Consider the following 27108-nt stretch of genomic DNA (forward strand, 5'->3'; position numbering starts at 1 on the left):
GTGTAACACTGGAAAAAATAATTAGTTTGATTACTTGTTACCGTTATTTCATCACTGGTCACTTGTCAGATCAGCTATATGTAGGACAGTTTGTTTTTGGTCTTTTGTTGTCTGTTGTGTGTATTTTAAAGAAGTTAAATAAAAATCTCCTTTGTCTTAGTGATGTAGTCAAAATCTTTTATTTTACTTCTCTTTCTTTCTGATTCTGTCCGTAGTGGTGCCAGTCCTGTTGGTTTAGTCCTCACTGCTATAGTGGCCTTGGCGTACAAAGTGGCCATAAGATTTGAAGGGTAAGTCCCAAAAGCCTGGTTTATATTTCTTATTAATGTGTTTTACTCATCATCTTTTTACAGGTTTTAGAAAAGCAAAATAAAGGCTTTAAAATTTGCACCACTGAATCATAATTGAAGTCCTGATTATTACGAATAAACCATAAAATGAGTAAAAGCTCATTACTGTAGCAATCAGAGGTGAACGCATATCCATTGTTGTAATTAATTTGTAATTATTGGTAGCTTTTAATTTTTTGAACTGACTTTTTTAAATGGAATGAAACACACAAGTGTGGATTTTCTCTAGTTCACACAGAGTATTGCACAGGCAAATACATACAGGGTTTCTACACAGTCAAGTATGGAATTTCAGTGTTTCAGTTTGTACCCAGTCTGAATTGGTATGGAAAAAGGGAAAAAGTCTGTAAAATTATTTCTACTTCCAGACTTAATTTTCTATTCTATTGACTAAATATAGGTTCCTTCCTTTTTTCCTGCCCTTTTTGTATCCATGCACCCTTCCTTGCCTACCTCCTTCCTTTTCTTTCATGTGTCCTTCCTTTCTTTGTCCGCGTCCTTCTTTCTTTCCTTTCTCGTGTCCTGCCTTTCTTTCATTCTTTGTGTCATTTTTTCCTTCCTTGGGTTCTGCTTCCCTTCCTTGTGTCTTTCCTTGCTTGTATATTTTATTGTTGTTAAAAAGCAGCTCTGTCTTTGGCCATTCTGACCTTTGGCTTGTCCATCCAGGCTGTTGCAAATTTAAGTCAATCTTTACGGTTCATTTTGAAGCAGGAGCTTGTTTCATGGTCCGCCTCCTCTTAGTCCATATCAGTGTAAACTGCCTGCACTGTGGACTGTGACACTGAGGTTCCAGCATCTTTCAGTTCACGTCAAGCTTCAGCCTTGGAGGTTATCATATTGGGTTGCTCCTAAATATGCAAACCTCTTGTTAGACAGTGATAGTTGGGGTCTTCTTCTAGATCCAGTAAACAAGGTAACATCCAAATTATTTTAACTTAGGTCCAGTTGTTTGAACTGATAATCATTAAATCACTTAGTTGTTTACAATGGGTCAAAAACGCTTTCCCAAGTCGTGCACATCTACATCTCTCCTCTGTAGATCTTCATAACCAGCTACAGTCAATCAGGATCACTAACCATAAGTTGATTAGCTTTGCCGGGATAAATAACATTCTACATGCTTCGCTGTAACTTATTACAAGATTTAGGAGAATGGATTTTAATACTTAAGTCTGCATGTGTCATTTTGTTGATTACAGAAAACACATGATAAATTCAAACATGTCTTTGTTTTTAATTGTAAAATGTTTTTAAAGAAGTTAAAAAGAAGTAACAACAAAAACACTGAAACAAACTAAAGAAAATATGACTAGCCGGACAGCATTTATAGAAATGCTGTGAGCTGCTGTGGGTGAATGTGGGTGTAAGGCTTGCCGTAGATTATTTTGCTTCTGTCAATAAGAAGGAGACGTTTCAAGGACTGACGTGTGTTGGCAGTTCTCTTGGCTGAAGAAAATTCCCTCCTGTACTAAATATGTTGGTGTAGGCTGAACCTCAGAGAGTAAGTAGAACACGAAAAAAGTTTAAAAACAAAACAGCAGGACTTCAGTTCTTGTAATTGAAAACATTTCGCTCTTCATCCGAAGGGCTTTCTCAGTTTAAAGCTAGTGTGGGAGAAGTTCCAAATTTTTAACCTGTTTGTGATGTGGCATCTAAATTCGCATGCAGAATCGACTCCCCTAACAATTGGGCATCGTTAGTGCCAGGTCACTGAGAGATGTTTTGGCCAGATACAAGAAGGTGTGAATTTGTTAGTTTGAAACTGACTGAGCATCGGGCTTAATACTGAAATATATGTATGTGACAGCTGAAATCTGAGGCCTTATCCTCTGTTTTTTTGTGGGTCTTTTTCCCCTTTTTAATGAAAATGCCTTCTTTGAGTCCTCTCTCGAACTATATCTGTTCAAAGAGTGTCACTTATCCATGAGGTGTAGCATAGCCTAAACCAGTCCTGAGTACAGGGTGGAGGTGCACAAGGGCTTTATGTAAGATTTCAAAAGCAGACTGACCTTCAGATGCTATACAGTGTATTGCCAAGGAGTCCACACCCCTGGGACTCTTCCAAAATTTTGTCACCGTAAAACCCCAAACTTTAGTGTATTTTACTGAGATTTTATCTGATAGAAAAGTGTAGCTAGTGTTTTCAAATTTATTCTCAAATGAAAACATTTTTCCCCTTTTGCTGCAATTCCAGTTTTTTCAGGTAATTCTTTACCAGCTTAGCACATCTAGAGACCACAATTTCTGGCCTGTCTTCAATTCAGTTTAATTCAGAAATATTTTATTTATGCCAAAGAGAAATTAATTAATCATACAACCATTTGCAAAACAGCTCAAGTTCAGCCAGATTGGATTGAAAGCATCTGTGAACATCAGTTGTCAGGGTTTGGGGTCTGGACTTTGAGTGGGCCATTCTTTTCCAGGTCTTTTCCATCCTCCAACAGGTTTTCTACCAGGCTCATCCTTTATTTAGCTCCAACCATCTTCCCACCAACTCTTACTAGGTACTAAGGAAATTGGTCCCAAAGTATGATGCTGCCACCACAATGTTTCACACCACGTGCAAGGTCTTATTCAGTGTGATGTACTATATCAGCTTTTCACCATACATACCATCTTCAATGTAGGCCAAAAAGTAGAATTTTGACAAAAGCCCCTTCTTTCATATGTTTGCTGTGTCCCTTAAATGGCTTATGGCAAATTGGACCTCCTATGGCTTCAGAAAAAGCTTTCTACTTTTCTATAAAGACTCAGTTTGTGGACTTTATGACTAAATGTCCTGTCGAAATATTCTCCTACTTGAGTAGTGCATCCCAGCAGATTCTCCAGAGCTACCATGGGCCTCTTGAATAGATCTCTGATTTATGTTCTCCTTGAAGGGTTTGTTAGTTTAGGTCATGGGTCAGTAACCTATTGAAAGAGCCAGAAACAAAAAACAGTTCAGGTGGGCGACCAGGAGGTCGTCCCCAACAGGCACAGAGTTCAGGCGGGCGACCAGGTGGTCGTCCCCAGCAGGCACAGAGTTCAGGCGGGCAACCGGACCTGCACCACAGAGTTCTGAGCGGTCGGCGGTGAAGCCGTGGAGACCTGCGGCGAAGTAACCAGCGAAGAGGCCGACGATCCGGAGGTCTGCGGCGATGTAGCCAGCGAAGAGGCCGACGATCCAGAGGTGTGCGGCGATGTAGCCAGCGAAGAGGCCGACGTCGCCTGGAGGAGGAACAAGCTGGATAGGTATGATTCCGATCCGGTAATACATCCATGGAGGCCCGGTCAGATACACCGAAACACTCCATCTTCTCCAGCAACAAAGGCGAAGGTAAAATCTCAACCCCCTCTCCATACATAGCTTGTAGCGTCTCCTCTTGCTGCTTTATCCACATCTTAAGTTCTTTAGCTCTGTCTGCTTGGTCCTGTTTATGGCTGGTTCCTAATATCACGTTCTTGGTTTGGATCGGACCAAAGTGCAGATAAGAACTTGGCAGCCGCATGATGAGAGGAAGGCATCTCTTTAATTAAAGGTCTCCAAAACGTAACATAATCCAGCATGTACAAACATGAGTCGAGCCAAAAACTTACATGTGTACATAGTTCTGTAACGTAGCAAAACTGAGCATAATCAAGGGTAGTGAACGAGGAATAGTGACGGAGGAACCAGCGGGGAACAAAGAACACAGACCAACTAATATACAGGGAGAAAACAAAGGCAGGTAATCACAGGAACTAAGAACAGGTGTGGCAAGGAGACATGGAGGCATAAGGGACAGGTGGATCTAATTAACAATAAAGGAAACCAGAGACCTAATACAAAAACACAAACCAAGTCCAAGGATGTCATACCATGACAGGAGCCTTGCGCTTCTGGTTTAGATGGACAGCCATTTCTTGGTAGGTCAGTTGTGTCATACTCTTTCTATTTTCAGACTAACTTGAACAGAGCTGTGTGGGATATTCAAAGCTTGGGATGTTGTTGTATAAGCCAACCCTGCTTTAACCTTATCCAGAATTTCATCTCCGACCTGTCTGCTTTGTTCCTTGGTACCCCTGAAAAACTCACCAAAGAGCTGGATTGATAGTGAGATTAAAATACACACCGGTGGAGTTTATTTACTAAACATGTGACTGCTGAAGGCAGTTGGTTGCACTGGATTTTACTTTGGATTATTACAGAAGGAAGAATTAATACAAATACACACCACACTTTTGACTGATTTTCAGAAATGCTGTACATTGAGGTTTGTGGTTGTAATGAAAAAGAATTACCTGCAGCACTGCTTGCAACAGAGTAAAAATGGCTTTCCATTTTGAGAATTTAATTTCTAAACACCAATTATCCTGTAACTGTACTTCTTCTGCAGTTTCAGTGCAAAGTTGTGGGTTAACAATAAATAGCTTTTTCTTTTTAAGCAGTTTAAAATTTGATTTCTGGATAGTCTGTAATCTATAACATTATACTGAGTTGTGACCTTAAGCCCAGTTCTGGATGCACTCCATGTGAGCATTATCTACTTGACATGAAAGCTTCAAAGCAGCAGGGAAGAGCGGAGAAACTGACAAATGGGTGTTTTAAAATTATATAAGTAGTGGTTCTGTCCACTGATGCTGTGTCAAACTAAAATCAGGAGTTCAATTAGAGGAGCTCTTAGTGGTTTAAAAAAGCACTAGCTGTTAATGGTCCCAGTTGCAGTCCTTAATTTGCAATCTGTCTGTGGAGATAAAATAATGAAAATGAGAACAGCTTGGTTTAGAATTCTGACATAATATTTTCTTGTTCTCACCTTATTTTAGAGGGTCTTTAATCTACAACATGTCAAAGGCCTTGTGAGTGGTAAATGTTATGCTGTTGATTGGGAAATAAGCATAAAGATTGGAATATGATCATGAACATGTGGGTATGCACCCACAGACATGATAAACAGAAAGTGCATGTCCTTTAAAAGCTAGGGTTTGGACAGATTTTAAGTGGATTTAGATCTAAGTCATGTCAGGTGTACAAAAACACACAGCAGTTTGGACGAGCGTTTCGTTACATCATTACCTAAGTTCACTGAGGTTTGCTGCTCTCTTAAGGCCCCACCACAGCATTTAAATGATGTTAAGGTCTGGACCTTGACTGGACTGTTGCACCTTGATTCTTTTCTTTTTAGCCATTCTGCTATGGATTTGCTGCTAAGGGTAGGATCACGAAGGACCCAATTTTGGCCAAGCTTCAGCTGTCACATAGATGGGCTCACTTTTAAGTCTAGAATATTTTGGTAGGCACAGTTAACGTTCAACCTAAAGGCAGCTAGGTGTCTGTGACTGCCAAACAAGCCGAGCTCATCATAAAACCTTGCATTTTGCACTATATCCAAACATCTCTACTTTGGTTTCATCTTATCTTGGGGGTTCATTCCAAAGCAACTCTGTCAATTGTTGTTGTGTTGCCATATTCTGTTTAGAGAAACGATTATTTCTCCTTGTTTGGAAGGGTTTGGGTCACTGTTGTTTTGTTGTTCCATCTGCTGGGATTATTGGTTGCTGTCTTTCCTTTACTAATTGTGCAAAATCTTTCTCACTTCAATGATTGATTTCAAATAGTTCAGAAATGGCCTAATAGCCCTTCTAAGATTATTGCATACCAATCCTGGAATCTGGTAAGTGATTCTCTAAAGCCATTGGCAATCTCTACTTGTATAAAGCTTAGCCACTGATGGGTCCAACTGTTTTTTTCTCTGCCTCTAAAATCACGTTGGACACAGCTGGGGGGTTTGTTTCCCCCTAAATCCCTCACAAGACGAGGCTTTAATGTAATAAAACAATTTGCCAAATTTTTCCAAAATACTTTCAGGTTTACAACAATTTAAACGCCCAAGATCACGTTTAAAGGTCCTTCAGATGGGGGTGACTGAACAAAACACAACATAAAACCCCTTCCTTTGTGTGGGAAACCCTGGTGTCCGGTAACATTAGATACCAAACATGCGGGGTTCATATAACTGTAATTTGTCTTTGCTTAATCACAAATAAAATCAGACATAGTAAGAGTTGCAATAGTGATTCAACTGTTAAATATTCTGTCATGTCTTACCTTTACATAGGTACCAATAGTATGCATTAAGACGTTTTAACCGTGGAGCTATTCGTGATTTATTTCAGTTGTGCATTAATTATCAGCAACTGGCTGCTACTTTTTGTCTGAAATCTTTTAAAGACAGAAAGCAGAAAGTTCTTCTACATTCGAGCTCCTTTTTGTACATTTAGTTTTAAACTGTTTTACAGGCTAACAAAGTCCAAGTGACTAATATTATGTCATTATATCTGAAACCCTAGATTTGAAAAGGAGTGCACTTTATTTTTTAGCATTCCTGCATATATTTGCTGGTACATGTAAACTCAAGATGTGCTCACATGACAAACTTGTACATTTATTTGTAAATTGTCTGACTTTAATCACAGGCGTACGCTTGCATGTGTCAGGATACATGCAGGTGTGCTTACGCATCACTAGTCAATCAGCTTTCCCAAGATGATTCTGTCACTGATAGTATAAAAAAAAAGTCACATTGAATCTCAGATTGAATGGAGACTTAAGTATCCAAGTGTGAGAAAGGCTTGACTAGCGAGAGCACAGATGTATGTCACAGCTGCGATGCCACTCCACTCTCATGTCATTTATCACCCACCTGTGAGCTGAGGGCAAAACTGGTGCCAGGTTTAACCACATGCTGCGATTGTAAAGATCGTCATGTGCTATATCTGTCTCTGTGTCTCGCACAGATTCTCAATGATACTATTAGTTTAAGCTGTGTCTGTAGCGAAGGGAATGTTACCTCAAACAGTGATTGGAGTCGGTACAAATCACCAGTGGGATAGAGGTAGGAACCCAGCAAAGAACAGGTGTTTAGTGAACTGAATGCAATGCTCGTAACCTTCATAACCTTATTAAATCTAAGAGAAATCCAGTAGGGATACATAAAATCCTGGTAGAAATGAAAATTATGATCTTTTTTAAGAAGGCCATCTTGAATAGACACTATTTCTGAATATTAAACATTACTTTTTATTTGGACAAACTTGTATCTTTGTTTCTAGTCCAACTTTTGTTCCTTGTTTGGATCTTAGTTTAGATGTAATAAACTAAGGCAAAATAAATCTGTTATTTCAACAGCTTATTATTTCTGCATATGATGTTTTTTGTTTAGTTTTTGATTTAATTTTGTTTTTTGACACTGCATCTGCATAACAGCTTTGAATACTTCTCCATATCTATTTGTACCCTCTGTGTGTTCCTAAACCTCCTCAGAATTTCAAAGTACAAAAACGTAAAGAAGAAATCCAGCTAAAATATTTAGATTTATATTCTGAAATGTTTTCAGTATAGTATGGTCTTGTCAAACACTGACAATAAAACATGTCCAGCTTTCTTGTTTAGTCCTGTAAACCAGCTAGAAGGATATGTTCTATTTTCTTGATATACAAAAAAAAAAACAAATTACAAATTCATCTTAACATTTGAAATCCCTTGGTTTTATTTTTCTTCAAGTAATTACAGTACCACAAACTATGATCTTTGGGGAGATTTTTTGCTTTCCCATGGGATTCATTTCTAAGGTAAATGTTCTGCTGTTTGTTTTAAAATTGCTAGTTTATTTAAGAATTTACTAGGCCATCATGGCGCAGAGATGGTAAACAACGTTACTACCACCCTGATTCTCTATAGGGACGTAATCCTACAAAAGTATTTAAATTTCTTAAGCCTTGCTAAGTTATTTGGTTCATAAATCAAAGTCCTTAAGTCCTTAAACCACAAAAAATAGTTTCTGTTCCTAATCTTAACCAAGTAGTTTCTTGTTTCTAAGCCTAACATAGTTGTTTCATTTTTAAACTTAACAAAGTCTTTTCGTTCTTACATTTAATAAAATAGTTGCTTATCTTAAAGTAATTTTGTTTTAAAATTAACAAAGTAGTCTGGGCGTCTCTTCTGAGTCTGCTGCCCCCGCGACCCGGTCCCGGATAAAGCGGAAGACGACGAGCACGGGTAGTTCAATGCCAAAATCTAAGATAACAGTTTAGTTTCTAAAAGTCCCTCGTTGCCTCTGACTGTCCTGGGGGCCTAACTATCCTTCTGGATCATTTCTTATTTAAAATGACTTTGGTTTGACGCACTGCTATATACAGTACTTCATAAACTGGAATCTTTTTACTAAACAAAAGCGGTGCAATGTATGCTTACTTGGTAATACTAGTGAGTGTCTTCACATTTGTTTGTTTGGCCCATCTGTCTCTTTATGTTGATATCCTTTCAAAACAGTGAAACATAACATGGACTAAAAAAAGAATAAAATTCATGCACAAATAATCAAGATTTACATTAAGACGATATTACTCTGAATCAAAAGAAATCATGTCTGCGCCCATGAGTCAGCCACACGTGCTTCAAATGTGTCAAGTGCTTCAAAAGTCCAGTGTAGGAAATGGGTTCTTGTCATATATCCTCCCTGTCAGCACTGTACCAGCATTAATGTGCAGCAAGCCAAACATGAAGACATCCTCCTGTCGTACACTCCCACACACACAGTTCGCTACACACACACACACACACACACACACACGCTCCTGGTACCGTGTGGTACAGCGTTCCATTCTCTCCTTTATTGTCCTATTACATGTTTGTTCTCTTGTATTTATAGACCATTCACGGAGCAGATCTATCTGCAGAGAAGTCAGCGCCGCAAACATGAATGATCGTATCCCTCTCCTAATCTTTGTGTGGCTGAGGATCCCCATCCGGGCAGATGGACAGATGGACAGACACCAGCTTTAGCCATTAATTGACTGTTTGAGTGGAACAAAAGAAAATGTCTGCAGATGCATCTTATTTCTTTAAATGAATCAGTAGGCTAAATGCCATTTTCTTCATGTAATTCTGCAACACTTGCCTGAAACATGCTCTACTTACAACATCAGGTTAAAGGAATGGATTTATATTGTACAGGTAGGAATTTGCATTAAACAGTTTAGAGGATATCGTCAATATTTTTACAGTTATTACATTGCCTCGAACAATTATTTCCATTAAATAAACCTTTGTACATTTTATCACATTAGAATCACAAACGTCTGTATATTTGGTTGGGATGTTGTTTGATAGACCAACACAAACTGTTGCATAAATCAGGAAAATGATTAATGGTTTTTAATACTTTTTTTACAAATAGAAATCTGAAAATGTGTCCTTCTATAATCAGAGTCAATGCTATGGTTAACTATTATCTGTGAGACAGTCAAACCTTGGGACCTTGTATTATAGCCTAATTTAAGCTTCTCCAGAACGTTCTCCCTGACCTGTCTGCTGTGTTCCTTGGTCTGCATGATGCTGTTTGTTCACTAATGTTCTCTAACAAACCTCTAAGGCCTTCACAGAACAGCTACTCTGCAGGGATGTGAAAGATGAAGATATGGAAGAAGCTATATTAAGGCTTTTGTTACTCTTGAAGTGAGTGTTAAAGTCTTATAGCTCAAGTTTATCCCACACTCTGAGAGAGTGGGTGTTTGAAACAGAATGGACTCTGAAAAACCTGCACATGTGTTTGAAGCTGACAGCTGAAGACTAGTGTAACACATAAAGAACTGAGGGTAATGTTGATGTTTATAGTTTTCAGATGTCAGTGTTAAACGTTATGCTGTACATTGTATTAAAAAAATCAGAGAATACACAACTGTAAGTGCTGGATTGTTCTTTATGTTGACTAACTCAATGACCTAAATCCACTTACCAAACATATAGGTGAGCGGTTTGAAGCCCCAAACTTCACAGTAAAAAGAACAGATAATAAACTAATGGAAATCATGACCTCATTTCTATTAAGCTTTGTGTACTAAAAGCAAATCCACATCAGCAGCATGACTAAGAGGAACAGCAAATGCAAATTCATAACATTTCTGAGTAAATATACTGAAAATAATTTTTTTAAGTGTACATCTCCCACTAGAGTTATTGACATCCCTGGTAAAGATGTGTACAAAACCCTGATATCAAGATAAACCTAGATCCGAATTCGGTTTTGTTTGCCAAGTTCGACTTAAAGTGCTGAAAGCTTTTTAATCAATGCTCTGACTAGATGTGGGTCAGTTGAGAATAGGATGTATTTTCTCGTGGCTTTTTCCTGACATGATGCTTCACACATCAGCGTTAGTTCAATGACATGGTTTGTTGACTTTCCCATTTTGAGTAAAGTGATGGGCCTCTTTATCATGTCATACTTATACCCAACATTCATTAAACATTCATTAATTACTAATTAAAAGTTACATATTATAAATGTTATATATGCTTTCACATTAAAGGTTGGATTTTTCAAAATTGTTCAGCTTCAGGATAAAAAAATGGTTCAATTAAATTAATTTTTCACATATATTTACCAGGAGAGCTAATAATTGTGAATGGTGCCGTAAGGCATATATTTAAATGTTGGAAAATAAAAAAATATATATTAAAAAGTATTTTAGGAGTCATTTTAGGATTCTATTAATTCTGTGTTACAGGCCACGCCGTCTGTTCCAGGTATAAAAATGGCATCTAATGAGAATGGATCATGAAAAATATTCAAGGATTCCACTTTGATATAATGAAGATAGATGTCATCAATCCTAACTGTGTTAGAAATATTAAACTGGTTTTCTGATCAGAAGGTATGACAGACATCACAAGTCTGTTTTTTTTCCAGACTTGTTTGCTTCATGTCCTTTTTTTGTCTTTCTTAAAGCATCACTGTTAGAAATAGTTACAGCTCTAGGTAGAAGTGTGTTTTTGTTTTTAGCATAAAAAAACTTGGACCGTCTCCCTTACAACGCTGCCATTTCCATCACATTTTATGGTAGCCTTTGCAATAATTTATTTTAACATACAAAACACTGATGGTTTATCTTTACTGAAAAAATTACTGACAAACTGAAAAAACCCTTTGGCTTTGTAATGTTCTTGGTGCTAATGGATATTCTTTTATGTAATAAAATGAGACAAGGTGCAAAGTACTGATCTCTCTGTGACTCAAAAAAAAATCCAGACTAATGGAAGCACTTAAGGCAAGAGTTGAGGGGGAACAATTACATGCGTGATTATTCTTTCCAAAAAAATGAGACACATGAACATTCACAACATGTAATAGTTGAGCTAAACTCTTACACAAGTCTGAATCAATGAGTGGCCTAGTAGCTACTTAAATGTCAGTCAGTCATTTTCTACCGCTTATTCCATAGTGGGTTGCGGGGAAGCTGGTGCCTATCTCCAGCAGTCTGCGGGTGAGAGGCGGGGTACACCCTGGACTGGTCGCCAGTCCATCGCAGGGCAACACACAAACAGCCCCTACTTCAATGTGTACTACTTTAATCATATTGATGACAGTTGTAAGTTGTCACTGTGAAGATGCCATATGGTTGGAAAATGTTCCTGTGGCCATGACAACAGTAGTTTAGACAGCTGAAGTCACTACCAAGTGAAATGTTCAGAAAAAATACAGTTTTTGGCAAAAACACAGGAGGACATTTGTTCAGTCATTTAATTTTACAGCAGTGTATGAAACGTTTTTAGGAGCAATTAAGCAAAATAAAATGGTGAAATTGTCCTATAATTTATCTTTTTGAAACAGATACCAGCCAGTAAATTTTCAAAGACATTGCTGTGAGAAAGTATTTGCCCTCTTACAGATTTCTTTGATTTTTCCTTTTTGTGTTGTCTGAAACATTTTTTCTATTTATTATGAGATAAATAATTATTTCAGTTATTATTGGAAAATGCTATCCCAAATAACTTGGCTCTATGTGAAAAAGTCATTGTCTCCTAATCCTAATAACTGGCTGCTGCACCCTCAGTGGCAACAAATGTCATCAGGCATTTGTGATTACTGGCAATGACTTTTTTACGTCACTGTGGAGGAATTTTGGGCCAGTCTTATTGGTAGAATTGTTTTAATTGCCACGTTAAAGCGTTTTCCAAGCATAAACAACCTATATAGGATCACATCAAAGCATCTCAATTGGATTTAAGTTCAGACTTTAACTAGGCCACTCATAAACATTCTCTTCTCCTTTTTTTAAATCAGAAACTGATGTCTGGCTATTCTCTCTCAGGATTGCCTGGTAGACAGCAGAATTCATGGTTCCATCAAGTTCTCCAGGTCCTCAAGCAGTAAAGCCCAAGACCATAATCCCACAGTCACCAAGTTTTATTGTTGGTTTGACGTTTTTTGAAGGTTCTATGACAACTAGACAACAGGTTGCACTGGCCTTTTTTCAGGGGTCTCATATTAAAAACAAATGGACTTTGCAGATTTTTTACATGTAAAAAGTTTAGAAAACCATGTAACATTTTCCTTCCACACCACAATTATGCACCACTTTGTGTTGGACCATCACTTAAAATGTTAATAAAATATGGACCATAAATACTTTCGATGGCACTGTAGCTGTTTTGTAGTAAAGATGAGGTTTAATGGATCACTATGAATGCAAACATAATCTGACAATGTAGGATACGCAATGCTAGTGCTGTGACATCACCCATTTCCTATAGGAAAGAAGACTTTCTTAAAATAAACCTGCTACATCTCTCTGTGAATCTTTGATTGCTTCTTTTGATTATCCTCTCCTATGTCATCACATCTGTGACACTAAACTTAATTATTACTCAATACCTGGCCCATTTTTTAAACAGTAGGCTAATGTGAATGGCTTCTAGGAAAGACTGGTTTGGGGAAAACAATAATAAAAATAAATATATTTTCATATATTTTATGCCACAGTTTCCGCTCAACCTGTTTCCAATGACATCCAATAGGATCTTAAAAAGGTCACCACTAACAAGAACCAGCATACTGAAGGCGCTTGAACCTATCGAGTATTTGGGACATTGCAGAAAAAACAGTTATTTGGCCACACAGGAGTACATTTCTGCCAAAAAAGTAGAAATATCTAGATTAACTCCAAATATTTACAAGAAAAAAAATGTGGCTGTTGTTGAAAAATGTTTTTGCAAGAAAAAAATAATTTTCCATGATTAAAGGTATAAATGTACACAATTAAAACTGGTATATTCTCTGACATAGTGAGGTCAGAAATCATTTGTCCTCATCATCTAAACAGACTTAAAAACTGTTTTACTCAGAAAATATTGTTTAAAAGGCTTAATGGCAGCATTAAAAGTAATTTCTCTGCCGAGGTCCCAACAAAAATGTGCCTTAAACTAAATTTGGCACTTTAAGGAACCATCCTGGGCTTAATTTGAAACACAAAGTCTTAGGTGTAAAACACATTTCTGCAAAATGTTCTCCAGAAACTTTGAAATAAATTTTAAAATGCATACAAAGGCTGTATGTGTATAAACTAAACCGGATGCAGCCTGCTGGGCCTTTATTTTATTAAATCTAACTGTGCAACAAGAGACGTATTAGCAACAAGACACAACATTCAGTTTGACTGCTTTACCTTATTTACTATATTTATTTATTTATTGTTAATTAAAATGAGGCACATTAAAAGAAAAAAACGTTTGAAATGTTTTCACAGAACGGAAAATTTAGACTACTTTCTCAAAAGTGTTCTCTGGAAAACAAAAGTGTCTGCTGTCAGCTGATTGATTAGTGGCAACTGAGTGAAAGGTGAATTAGACATAAAAGCAGAATTCACCAAACTATTTGTTTTTCCAAGAACATACACAACTCAAAGCAAGGTTAAAAAAACAGAGATTTTAATCTTTCTTCTTTTAACCTAAGACTGCAGCAATATTCTAGAAAATGTAAGGTCATATGAGTTTGTAAAAGCTGTAAACGTCTATAATATATGCATGACCCTTGGCCCCCCCGTCCAGCAGTCATACTGCTGTAATCAGTAGAGTCACACGGACTGAAAAATACCTGGAAGAGGACCCTCTGTTTGTCTCCTTCCTGTTAGATTTTACATTGATTTTAAACACAGCTTACATTCATAGCCTTAAATAGTGTTACTAGTGGGAAAAGGGGAAATCTTTTATAATTTTTTCCAAAGTGGAGATATTTTTAAAAAAAATCCATTTTGCAGTAGATCTCTTGTAGAGATTTTTTTTTTTAAGTAGCAGCGTATTTTGGCCATACCCATTACCCCTTTTTACACAAAAAACACAAAAACGACAATGTAAAAGAAAAAAATAAATTACAAACGTTCTAGGAAAATCTCTTACTATGCTCACAATGTTCTTCTAATTTATTTTAATGTGGCATTTCATGTCTACGTTATCGCCATAAATTGCATGACAGTTGTTAATTTTTTTTCTGAGGAAAAAAACATGTATAAAATGTCTGGAGTACAACAAACAGGCCTCACACAGCCTTGTATTTACCCAATTATATTTTTTCACATATTGTCAAGATGCAAAGTTGTACATAATTGTAATGCAAATTGATGCATCGTTTTCCAAAAAGGAGCGGGGAAGTGAGCCAGAGCAACTCTGCAGGAGCTCCAGGGATTCACAGCTCAGGTGGTAGTATCTGTAAACAAGACAGCTATCACTCTTAACTCCATAAATCTGCCATTTACAGAAAAGAAAGCTATAAGAACCTTTGCTGTAGTTTGCCACAAGCCATGTAGGGGACACAGCAAACCTGTGAAAAAAGGTGCTCTGGTCAGATGAGACCAAAATAAAACTCAAAGCGCAATATGGTAAGACTGCACATCTCCATGGAAAAATGGTCCCTGGCAGTGAAACATTGTGGTGGCAGCATCATGCTGAAGGGATGTTTGATGAAGAATCTTGGGAAAAAACCTTAGAGGCTGCAAAACACTTGAGATTGGGACAGAGGTAATGGCCCAATCAAAGTCCTGGCCTAAATTCAATTGTAATGGTGTTCACCGACTCTCTATCCAGTCTGACTGAGATTGAGATATTTTTTACAAAAAAAACAGAGACACATATTTTTGTTGATCTATCAAACAAATTCCCAATGAAATAAATGTATGTTTTCGACTATGATGTGACAAAATACAAGAAAACGCTATTGAAGTATTTAAAAATATCCAGCTTCACACATTGTGTGTGTCTTTTTTTATTGTAGTCGTACAGTCCAATAATGCATGCAAAATTTTTAATCAAAACGCTGTACTTAAGAACAAAAGGCACTATGAAGAAAGGTCACCAGCTTATCTCAGCACACATGCCTCAGACGGACATTCTATTCTAGAATTGCGCCGCTCAAGGTGGCAGCAGGTTGGAGTAGCTCTGTTACTTTTGATTCTGATTTATTCTTTTTTGGGAACTATTCCTCTTGTGGTGGATACAGTTGATTTTTTTTGGATGACTGTCCACTCCAGTGTCAGATGCTGTGCAGCTTGGAGGATTTTTCTTAATACTTTCTATTTTTGGACATTTGTTAAGATGCATTGCCATGGCAACGGGGTTGTTTCTTACAACCGGGAGCAGCTGATTAATATCTCAAAAGCTCAAATAATACTTCAGCTACAACCCCAAATCCCTGATGAGTTGAAAAGGAGACGCTGTGGATGCAGAGCAGGAGCTAAGAGAAGAGAGAGAAGGAGGAAGTTCAAACCATCTCTTCCGTCGATTTTGATGGGCAATGTGAGATCGTTGGGAAACAAGTTGGATGAACTCCAAGCCCTACAAAGGACCCAGCCAGAGTACTGGGCATGCAGTATCATGTGTTTTACTGAGACATGGCTGCAGGATCATATCCCCGACTCCAGCGTCTCTCTGCTGGGCTTTTTAACCATACGAGCAGACAGAGATTTAAAGAGGAGCAGCAAATGTAAAGGAGGTGGACTGGCAGTACTTGTGAACAACAGATGATGTAATCCAGGACATGTTACTGTGAAGTGTCAACTCTGCAGTCCAGATATTGAACTGTTGGCAGTAAGTTTTCGTCCATATTATTTACCCAGAGAGTTCACCAGTGTTATTTTGGCAAAAGTTTACGTTCCACCTTCCGCTGTTGCTGACACTGCATGTGATGCCATCAGCTCAGTTGTTGCGAAGCTACAGACACAAAACCCCAAAGCTTTTGTGGCAATTTCTGGTGATTTTAACCATGCTTCACTCTCTGCTACACTTCCAACGTTTCAACAGTTTGTCAGCTGCTCTACCAGAGAAAACAAAACATTGGATTTGTTTTATGCAAATGTCAAGGACTCATACATCTCTACAGCAAGACCTCCTCTAGGCAAATCAGATCACAATCTTGTTTTTCTCTGCTTGAAATATAAGCCCCTTGTTCAGAGGCAACCTGTAATAAAGAGGACTGTGAGAAAATGGTCACAGGAAGCTGAAGAAGCTCTGCAAGGTTGCTTTGAGGCTACAGACTGGGACGCATTGTGCCAGCCACATGGAGAGGACATCGATGCCTTGACTGAGTGTGTAACTGACTATATAAACTTCAGTGTGGATAACATCATCCCCACCAGAACCATGAGATGCTTCTCAATAACAAACCTTGGATCACCAGTGACCTGAAGGACCTGCTTAACAAGAAAAAAAGAGCCTTGAGAGAGAGAGACAGAGAATTATTGAGGATCATACAGAAGCAACTTAAAGTCAAGATAAGAGACAGCAAGGAGGTGTACAAGAAGAAGCTGGAGAGCTTTCACCCACAGGACCCACAGCTGTCCAGTAACACCTTACATTTTTTATCTTCCACCTCAGCCCTAGACCCTTCTGCTTCTACATGTTTGCCTTCGACCATATCAGAAGATGCTGATGCTTCCTTTGCTTCCCCCTTCCACCTGTGTGTTTCAAGAAGTCAGGTGAAGAGACAACTGGAGAGACTGAATAGGAATAAGGCTGCAGGTCCAGATCATGTCACCCCTAGAGTCCTGAAGGCCTGTGCAGAGCAGCTCTGTGGGATTCTGCAGCACCTCTTCCACTTTAGCCTGGCCCAGAAGAAGGTTCCGGTGTTGTGGAAGACCTCCTGTCTTGTTCCGGTACCAAAGAAAACTCACCCATCAGTCCTCAATGACTAAAGACCTGTTGCCCTGACATCTCACATCATGAAGGTCCTAGAGAGATTCCTGTTGGCCCACCTGAGTAAGCAAACAGTAAACCATCAGGACCCCCTTCAGTTTGCTTATCGCTGTGGAGTTGGAGTTGAAGATGCCATCACACACCTGCAGCCAGCAGCACTGTGAGGATCATGTTCTTTGATTTCTCCAGTGCATTTAATACAATCCAACCTGATTTGCTTTGTCAGAAACTCCAGAAGACTCAGGTGGAGGCCTCAACAATCTCCTGGATCAAAGACTACCTGACAAACAGACCACAGTTTGTGAGACTGAAGGGTTGTGAGTCTAACCAGGTAGTCAGCAGCACATGAGCACCACAGGGGACTGTACTCTCACCATTCCTTTTCACTCTGTACACCTCAGACTTCCAGTACAAGACAGACTCCTGTCATCTGCAGAAATACTCGGATGATTCTGCAGTCGTGGGGTGGATCAGAGATGGACAAAAAGCTGAGTACAGGAAGGTGGTGGATCGCTTTGTGTCATGGTGTGGAAACAATCATCTCATTTTGAACGTGACTAAAACAAAGGAGATGATTGTAGATTTTAAGAGATACAGGAATAAGTCAAAAACTATTTCTATCATGGAAGAAGAAGTGGAGGTGGTGGTGGAGTATAAATACCTCGGTGTTCACCTGGACAACAGACTAGAGTGGAGATGCAACTGTGAAGCCATCTACAAGAAGGGACAAAGCAGACTGTACTTCTTGAGGAAGCTTAGATCCTTCAAGGTTTGAAGCAAGATGCTGCATATCTTCTATAAGTCTGTTGTGGAGAGTGTGATCTCTTCTGCCATCATCTGCTGGGGAAGCAGCATCAGAGCCAGGGACTTAAAAAAGCTCAACAAGCTGAAAAAGAAGGCTGGCTCTGTTCTGGGGACTCCTCTGGAACCTCTGGAGATCATTGTGGAAAGAAGGATTCTTCATAAAATGAAGAACATTATGGAGAACCCTGAGCATCCTCTTCATGAGACTGTCCTACAACAACAGAGTGTCTTCAGTCAGAGGCTTCTTCAGATCTGCTGTAAGATGGAGCGCTACAGGAGATCCTTCCTGCCCAAAGCCATCAGCATCTACAATGACTCTTTGAAGAAACCTGTAGAATATGAGCTATAATAACATTTAATTTCCCTTTGGGATTAATAAAGTATTTTTGAATTGAATTGAACTGAATTGACATTGGAAATGTGTTTTGAGGTCAAATGAGTCCATCTTCAAGTCAACACTAAAAAAGTCAAATATCAGGTTCTATGGGATTAAGATGAGTAATACCAACAATGCAGTTATAACAGTGCCACCGGTGGCTGAATGGACACAGTCTATGTAATGTGGCTTATGTACTATAATGTTTTGGAAAAACATCACCTGAAGCTACAGTCACTCATGTCATAACCCTGTTTATGGTGTTTCATGCTGAGTAGTTTGATAAAGTGCTAGGCTAATCTTAGCATGTTTGCTCTCTGTTTTGATATGACTCATAACGTTTTAGCTCTTTAAATATTTTGATACAATTCAAGTTATCTGTGTGCAAATGAAAGTTACAAAAAAGCTGTTCTCCAGTTTCATAAAGAGAACATCTTTGCTTTGAACAGGGTAAAATATTAAGGATTTTCAGCTGCTTTCTACTCAAATCTCAATGGAACTCTCCTGGGACATAAGGGATAAGTAAGGCATACAAGCTAGGGATAGAAACTGAGCAGGTCACACGACACAGACAGACAGGAAACTGCAGCATCGTCATATTCCATGAAAAAATCATAGTGAAGGATGATTATTCAGGAAAGACAAGTTTATTAATTCAACAAAATAACACTTTTGTTTTCCATGCTATACAAATTAAAAAAGGCTGTGATTTTTAAAAAAACTGGCTGCACAAAACCCACCAAAACAGCTCACTGGCTAAAGAGGTCATAAACAGTAGACCTACAGCAGGTATTGGGTGTAGAATTTCCTCAGGGACTCCCATAACAATCATTTTAAAAAACCTTGATCGGGGCCCCATAGTGATGTCTGGGAATCAGATCAGAACATCTCTACCTATTAGGTGTCAGTAAATCTGATCAAAAGCCTTTTCTGTTCCCACTGGCTCTGTTTGGACATTTCTTGAATATACATTTTTTAATAAATCATAACCTGCTTTATATACCAGTTGCTCTTAACCCATTTATGCCCCTGTTAAAGAGTCAAATGTTTAGAAGACAGAAAATCAGACAAAAACCTTTAAACACCTTGAACAATTTGACATCTATCATGTTTGTTTTTCAGTTCATCTGAAAAAGAAACACATTTATTAGAGAAAAAAATTTAATCACAAAATCTCGTACTTGTACTTGTCTTCCGCTTGATCCGGGACCGGATTGCAGGGGCAGCAGACTCAGTAGAGACACCCAGACATCCCTCTCCCCAGACACCTCCTCCAGCTACTCCGGGGGGAGCCCAAGGCGTTCCCAGGCCAGCCGAGAGACTTATTCCCTCCAGCATGTCCTGGGCCGTCCTCTGGGCCTCCTCCCTGGTGGGACATGCCTGGAACACCTCCCGAAGAAGGCGTCCAGGAGGCATCCGGTATAGATGCCTGGGCCACCTCAACTGGTTCCTCTCGATGTGGAGGAGCAGCAGCTGTACTCCGAGCCCCTCCTGGATGGCCAAGCTCCTCACCCTGTCTCTAAGGGAGTGCCCGGCCACCCTACTGAGGAAGCTCATTGTATCGCTTGTATCCGGGATCTCGTTCTTTTGGTCATGACCCAAAGTTCCGACCGGTAAATCGAGAGCTTCACTTTTTGGCTCAGCTCTCTCTTCACCACAACAAATTGGCTGGCTCTAGGGATGTGGAATGTCACCTCGCTGGGGGGGAAGGAGCCTGAGCTTGTGTGGGAGGTTGAGAGATATTGACTAGAAATAGTCAGGCTCACCTCCACGCACAGCATGGGCTCTGGAACCCATCTCTTTGAGAGAGGCTGGACTCTCTTCTACTCTGGAGTGGACCGCGGGGAGAGGCGGCGAGCTGGGTTGGGTTTGCTTGTTGCCCCAAAGCTCAGCCGTCTTGTGTTGGGATTCACCCCAGTGGATGAGAGGGTCACATTCCTGCGCCTTTGGGTTGGGGACAGGTCTCTGACTGTCGTTTTGGCCTACGGACTGAGCGATAGTGCGGAGTAACCAGTCTTCTTGGCGTCCTTGTCGGCGGTGCTGCATGGTGCCCTTCCCAGGACTCCATATTGTGACACCTGGAGAGAAGTGATCGGGAGGAATGGCCTCCCCGATCTGAGTGTGAGTGGTGTTTCATATTGGACTTCTTTGCTAGTCACAGATTGTCCATAATGAACACCATGTTCAAGCATAAGGGTGTTCATCAGTGCACTTGGCACCAGGACACCCTAGGCAGGAAGTTGATGATGATTTGTTGTCGTGTCTTCAGACCTTCGGCCGCATGTTTTGGACACATTTGTGAAGAGAGGGGCTGAGCTGTCCACTGATCTCCACCTGGTGGTGAGCTGGATCTGCTAGAAGAGGAGAAAGCTGGACAGACTTGGCACGTCTGGTGGAGCCCTTGGCCAGGGATGTATTCAACTCCCACCTCCAGGAGAGCTTTGACCAGATTCCAGGGGAGGTTGGAGACATAGAGTCCGAGTGGACCATGCTCTCCACATCCATTGTCAATGCTGCTGCCCGTAGCTGTGGCGGTAAGGTCTGTGGTGCCTGTCACGGCGGCAATCCCCAAACCCGGTGGTGGACACCGGGATTAAGGGATGCTGCCAAGCTGAAGAAGGAATCCTATTGGCTGTGGTAGTCTTCTGGGACTTCTGAAGGCGGCTGACGGGTACCGTGAGGCCAAGCGTGCAGCAGCCTAGGCTGTGGCAGAGGCAAAAACTTGGGTCTGGGAGGAGTTTGGTGAGGCCATGGAGAAGGACTACCGGTTGGCCTCGAAGCGGTTCTGGCAAACTATCTGGTGCCTCAGGAGGGGGAACAGAGCTTCGCCAACATGGTTTACAGTAGGAGCACATTATCGGGCGGTGGAAGGAGTACTTCGAGGATCTCCTCAATCCTGCTGTCACACATTCCCTGGAGAAAGCAGAGGCCAGGGACTAGGGGTTGGACTCTTTCATCACCTAGGCTGAAGTCACCGAGGTGGTTAAAAAGCTCCATGGTGGCGGGGCTTCGGGGGTGGATGAGATCCTCCCTGAGTACCTCAAGTCTCTGGATGTTGTGGGGCTGTCATGGTTGACACGCCTCTTCAACATTGTGTGGTAATTGGAGACAATGCCTCTGAACTGGCAGACCAGGGTGGTGGTCCCAGGGTATTGGAGAGGAGAATCAGGCCGATAGTCGAACCTCGGGTTCAGGAGGAGCAGTGTGGTTTTTGTCCCGGCCGTGGAACACTGGACCAGCTCTATACCCTCAGGGTACTCGAGGGTTCAAGGGAGTTTGCCCAACCAGACCACATGTGTGCACACCTGGAGAAGATATTCATCTGTGTCCCTAATGGTGCCCTATGGGAGGTGTTCCAGGAGTACGGAGTCAGGGGCCCTTTATTAGGGGCCTTACGGCACAAGTGGAGCAGGAGTTTGGTCTGTATTGGCGGCACAAAGACGGACCTGTTCCCAGTGCATTTTGGACTCCAGCAGGGCTGCCCTTTGTCACTGGTGCTGTTCATAACTTTTATGGACAGTATTTCTAGGCACAGCCAAGGGCCGGAGGGGGTCTGATTTGGGGACCAGTGGATTTTGTCTCCTCTTTTAGCAGATGACGTGGTCCTGCTGGTCCCTTCGAGCCAAAACCTACAGCATGGACTGGGGCGGTTCGCAGCCGAGTAATAACAACATTCTTTTTTAAATTATCAGCTTGAGGGAGTCCACACTTATGCAACATGCAATATGTTACAAAAAGTGTCGAAATAACTTTCAAATGTTTTCATTTATTTTTCATAGGGTGGTGTTTAGACTCTTGAGAGCCACTGTACGATTGTGTTCATTTCCACCAAAGCTGTGTTTTAAATGTGTTGTAGAATCATAGTCCACTGAGTGTGTAACCACCTGTGGAGTTGAACCCTCAACACATCTGAATGAATGGTGTAGCTTTTAATTGTAAATATGCAGTCCCAGGTTTTTAGTGATTTTTCAAATTAGATTTTTGCTTTTAATGTGTCTGCTTTTTATTGACTGTCTTTTATTGGAGAGCTCACATGTGTATCTGTTACATTTCTTCCTCCTCTATTCTGGATTTCATGTTTTCCCATTGCTTCTTTCTCGCAGCACAATTATTTTGTCCATTACCCACCCCTTTACTTGCCTCCTCGGCCTCGTTACTCGAGCTCACATGAGGGGAGGAAATTATTTTGTGCTCTGCTTTCATTTTCTGCAAGCCTTTGATGTTGCCGAGATGGAACTAATGGGTTAATAATGTCTGCGACCCTGCTGGCACTCTGCCCTCTCTAGTGCATCCATTATATTCTGGTCTCTAATGTGTAGATTTTCATTTTCTGATGCTCTGTCTGACTTTTTTCTGCTTCTTAGAGCGTTTTTTGCTGGCTGGCACACAAGTCAAAGTACAGATTACCTTACGCATCTTGCTGTGAGGTCAGCCTAAGACACACATCCTTTGTAGAAACTGGGTCATGACTCAGAAAAAAACAACAGGCTCCCACAGGTAGTGGCTTTGTTTCTTCACCAGGAAATATATTATTAACATCTTATCTGTCACATCTATAAAAAATATATCCAAAGCGTAATTATTTTACTTAATCGGTGAGTCATTATTGTATACTTTATGAAAAGGAATGAGAACAACATATTGTTGAAAAATCTATTTATTATCAGAATCACATTATTGACAATTCAATTAAAATGTATTATACTGGAACTAGTTACAAATAGAATTAACAAATATTTTATTAATAACCTGACTAATATATTTAAATGATTAATTAAGCAAAGAAGCTAAATATAACATCAACAGAAAACATGAAACTCCAACTAAATGCTGAATGGAACTGAGAAACAATGCAGCATCAATTAAACTGTTTAAAGAAACTAATTCTCTACAATACAAACACCAGGTTTTCACACATAACTTGGAGTTCTGAATACCTAACTTAAATTTAAGGAAAATTTTGAAAGGAAACAAACAGGGGGAATTCTAAGGCAATTAAGGCCTTTAAGGTCAAGCAGGTTCCTAAACCAGAAAACACTTAGATAAACTGATGCAAGGCCTTACTCCTTGTCTTGGTCTTATTGTGTCACCTTTCAATGGTCTCTACTGCAGGTGCACAATGGTAAAACAAAGCTCGCTGGAACTTTAAAGATAAGACAATAAAATTAAACAAGTAGAAACAACCTCACAGGCTAATTAGCAGGCTAATCAGACCCAAATATATGATTTGGCTAAGGTACAGCTTTTTGGATGGTTCTGTATGGTGTATGGTAAGAATAATTGATTCTACTATTTTCCAATCCGCTTTCCTTGCATGTCCCGAGAAAGTTGCTGTCCCATAACCAAACGATAAGAACTGACTGGAAGCCAGGTCTGAGACATACGCTGAAATATTAGAAGCAGGAATGGACAAGAATGGATTCATTGCAAGAGCTTACTGAGTCCTAAAATAAGTGAAAAAAGATAATTAAAGAGCATTGACATATACTCACATGAATCTAGATAAAGTTTAATGTAATAACAGCTAATCTGAAAAGCTTTATAAACAGTGTCAGCAGAATTAATCTAAAAAAACAATTGAAACTTGAAGATGAAAGCCTTTTCCACAGTCCAGGTTTGAATGAGGAATGTGTGCAAAAAGTTTGACTGATGAAGATCTTTAAACAACTCAACATGTTAAATGCAGCAGAATGGCTTGGGATCAAATCTCAGCCAGACATCTTCCCTGTGTCAGAATCAACAAGTCATATGCCACCATTGTGACCTTTGTCTCCAAACAGCCAGATTAGCAATTTTTGATGGTGGCTCAGACAGTCAAAACAACCCAGATCCACACCAGAACAGATAAGCATGTATAACATCAGGACTGTAGTCTGTCAGTTCAGGCTAAGTGTTTACTGTGCTGCATGCTTATCTATGCAGATAGAGATTCAGAGAACTGGATGTGTGCATCGCTCTCCAGGCCAGGCTGCACTGTGACTCACTACTTGGCTTCCATGCATGCATTTAAAAACTGGGAGCTCTCAGATGTGTCTGTCCAAAATGACAGATAATTGGCGACAGAGGATGCAAATTACTGTGTGTTTTCCACCTACAGTTGAGTGGTTTGAGATGCAATGAAACACAGATATAGAAATATGGGGTTCAAATTTGTTTTCTGATCCTTTTAGTCCATTTTTTCTGTGCAACATTTTTCTCTTTAGTGGAGTGGCGGCTTATGTCATACTTTAGGGATATTTGAGGTAGTTTTTGGAAAGTATGTTTACCCCTTCGAAATTTTCTTTACATTTTGTCATGTTACAGCCACAAAATTCATTGTATTTTATTGGGATCTTTCAGACACAAAGTGATGCTTAAATGTAAAAAGGAAAGGAAATAATTAATGATTTCCCCTTGAAATTATACCTCAAGCTTAGTCAGATATAAAGGAGAGTATCTGTGAACATTAATTTTCGAGTTTTGCTACAGATTAACAGTCTGATTTATGATTTGATGTAAGTCTTTTATCTGAAACATTCCATCCATCATAATACCATCCATCTTTTCATCTTGATAATCGTGCCATTTGTTCTCTAACAAATAAAGCTTAGAACTCTGCTTGGTGCGAATGACACCAACTGCAGTTGATGTTAATGCAGATAAAATCTGTCTGTATTTAACAACAACAGCAGAAAAATCTATATATGAATTACATTCCCTATTGTCATTCTAACTACACTGCTAGACTTCATAAGCGTCACCTTGGGCATTTTTAAATGCAACATTTTTCATTTAATATTCCCTTTGTTTTTATTCCACCATTCATATGCCTGTGAAAGTAAATATGGTGTGAGACCCTACCCTGCAGCTCTGCCTGTTTGGTGAGTGCCACTCATAAAACCTTGTTACAAAAATGGCGATGGACTCAACCAGCTAAAACATCAGAGCATAAACGACAGAAACATGGCAACATTTCTGTCAGGAGATGCCTGAAAAAGACAGAAATATAGGGTATAATCCAGGTGTGAACGAGTTGTTGTCTTGGCAAGACAAGACATCAGTTACACAAACTCATGGCACAACACAAAAGGGCTACTGTATCCGTACAGATTAGGGAACAACCAAGTGATGAAAGTAAATTCATCTGGTTCCCAAAAGAATTAAAGGAGGCAAATAATGTTAAACAGGCCGAGGTCTCAGGTTCACCAGTCCACAACCAACAATGTAGTCCTACTTTTTCTGCATGTTTTTAAATAGCTGTTTGCATCCAAAGTGACCCAAAATTAGTGTTTTGCAAACTTTCTGACTTTGGTTTTTCTGGTTTTCATATTTTCTAGAATATTGTCCAGTGATCGGATTATAAAACCTTCAGGGTGAGAGGTTTAGTTGCAGGGAAGAAGGCTTCAGGATGTGCAAGAGTTTCCATTAAGTGCAAGGATGTCCTACTCCTAGGGATTTTACTGCAAAATCATGTAGTCACCAGTGCAGAGCTTGCAGCAGGTGTCTATGGGAGCAAATGCCTGCACAGGAACGCAAATACTTATATTATTGTTGTGCCAAGAGCTGTAAAGAAGTCTCTTCTATCCAAGAAAAACATCAGTAGCTAATTGAAATTCTGGCAGATGAGGATGGTGTGTTTAGCTTGATATGCAGTGTTGCTTTTCAATACATAAAGTTCAGTTTTAGTATGATCTAATCAGAGCACCTTCTTCCACATGTTTGCCCCTTACATGCATTGTGGCTAACTGCAAATTGTACTTTTCAAGGATTTCTTTAACAATGGCTTTCTTCCCACCACCTCCCAAAAAAACCAGATCTATAGGGTGCACACGTAACAGTTGTCCTCTCAACACATTCTCCGACTTGGGCTGTGAATCTCTGCAGCTCAACCAGAGTCAGCATGGGCCTCTTGGCTGCTTCTGTGAAAAATAGGTTGAACAGTGCTCTGAGAGATGTTCAAAGCTTGGAATAATCCTTTCTAACCTAACCTTGCTTTTAAGATCTCCAGAACATTCTCCCTGACCTGTCTGTTGTGTTCCTTGGTCTTCATGATGCTGTTTGTTCACTAATGTTCTCTGACAAACCTCTGAGGCCTTCACAGAGCAGCTCAATTTATACTGAGGTTAAATATCACACACAAGTGGAAAGTAGTTATTAATTGAATTTTATTAAGGGGTATCATAGTTTAACGGGGCTAAATACAAATGCTCAAAATGCGTTTTAGATTTTATTTTGTAAAAAAAAAAAAAAAAGATGAAAACCATGTTTTCCTTCTTCACAATAACACAGTACTTTGTGCTGTGTCACATAAAATCCCAGTGAAACACATTGATGTTTGTGGTCGCAATGTGACAAATTGTGAAAAAAGAAAAAAAAAAAATGCTGCATGAGTACTTTTGCAAGAAACATGGGCAATACCTTTAAACTAATTATAAACTAATTTGAAAAAAACTTTTTTTCTCCCCTGGTTGCAGCCATGGGGGTTTTATGAGTTGTGTAAAACTTAGTTAAAGTCAGGGAGTTCATTTCACAACCTGGATCAAGTGCGGTTCCTTCACTGTAAAAAACCAACAGGCTCTGTGCAGCATTCTCTCTTATTTGAAACTGTATAGCCTCATGGC

General features: G+C 39.7%; 1 protein-coding gene across 1 annotated transcript in view; it reads left to right on the forward strand.

The window, feature by feature from the left end:
* pemt (phosphatidylethanolamine N-methyltransferase) overlaps positions 1–9515 on the forward strand; it is a 108212-nt gene extending 98697 nt beyond the window's left edge. The window contains exons 6-7 of the mRNA XM_047377852.1: positions 216–290; positions 9020–9515. Of these exons, the coding sequence (XP_047233808.1) occupies positions 216–290; positions 9020–9074 (130 nt within the window). The 3' untranslated portion in view covers positions 9075–9515. The remainder of the gene's footprint in view (positions 1–215; positions 291–9019) is intronic.
* Positions 9516–27108: the final 17593 nt, after the last annotated feature.

Source organism: Girardinichthys multiradiatus, chromosome 10 (genome assembly GCF_021462225.1).
Source record: "Girardinichthys multiradiatus isolate DD_20200921_A chromosome 10, DD_fGirMul_XY1, whole genome shotgun sequence".
Classification (NCBI taxonomy): Eukaryota; Metazoa; Chordata; class Actinopteri; order Cyprinodontiformes; family Goodeidae; genus Girardinichthys; species Girardinichthys multiradiatus.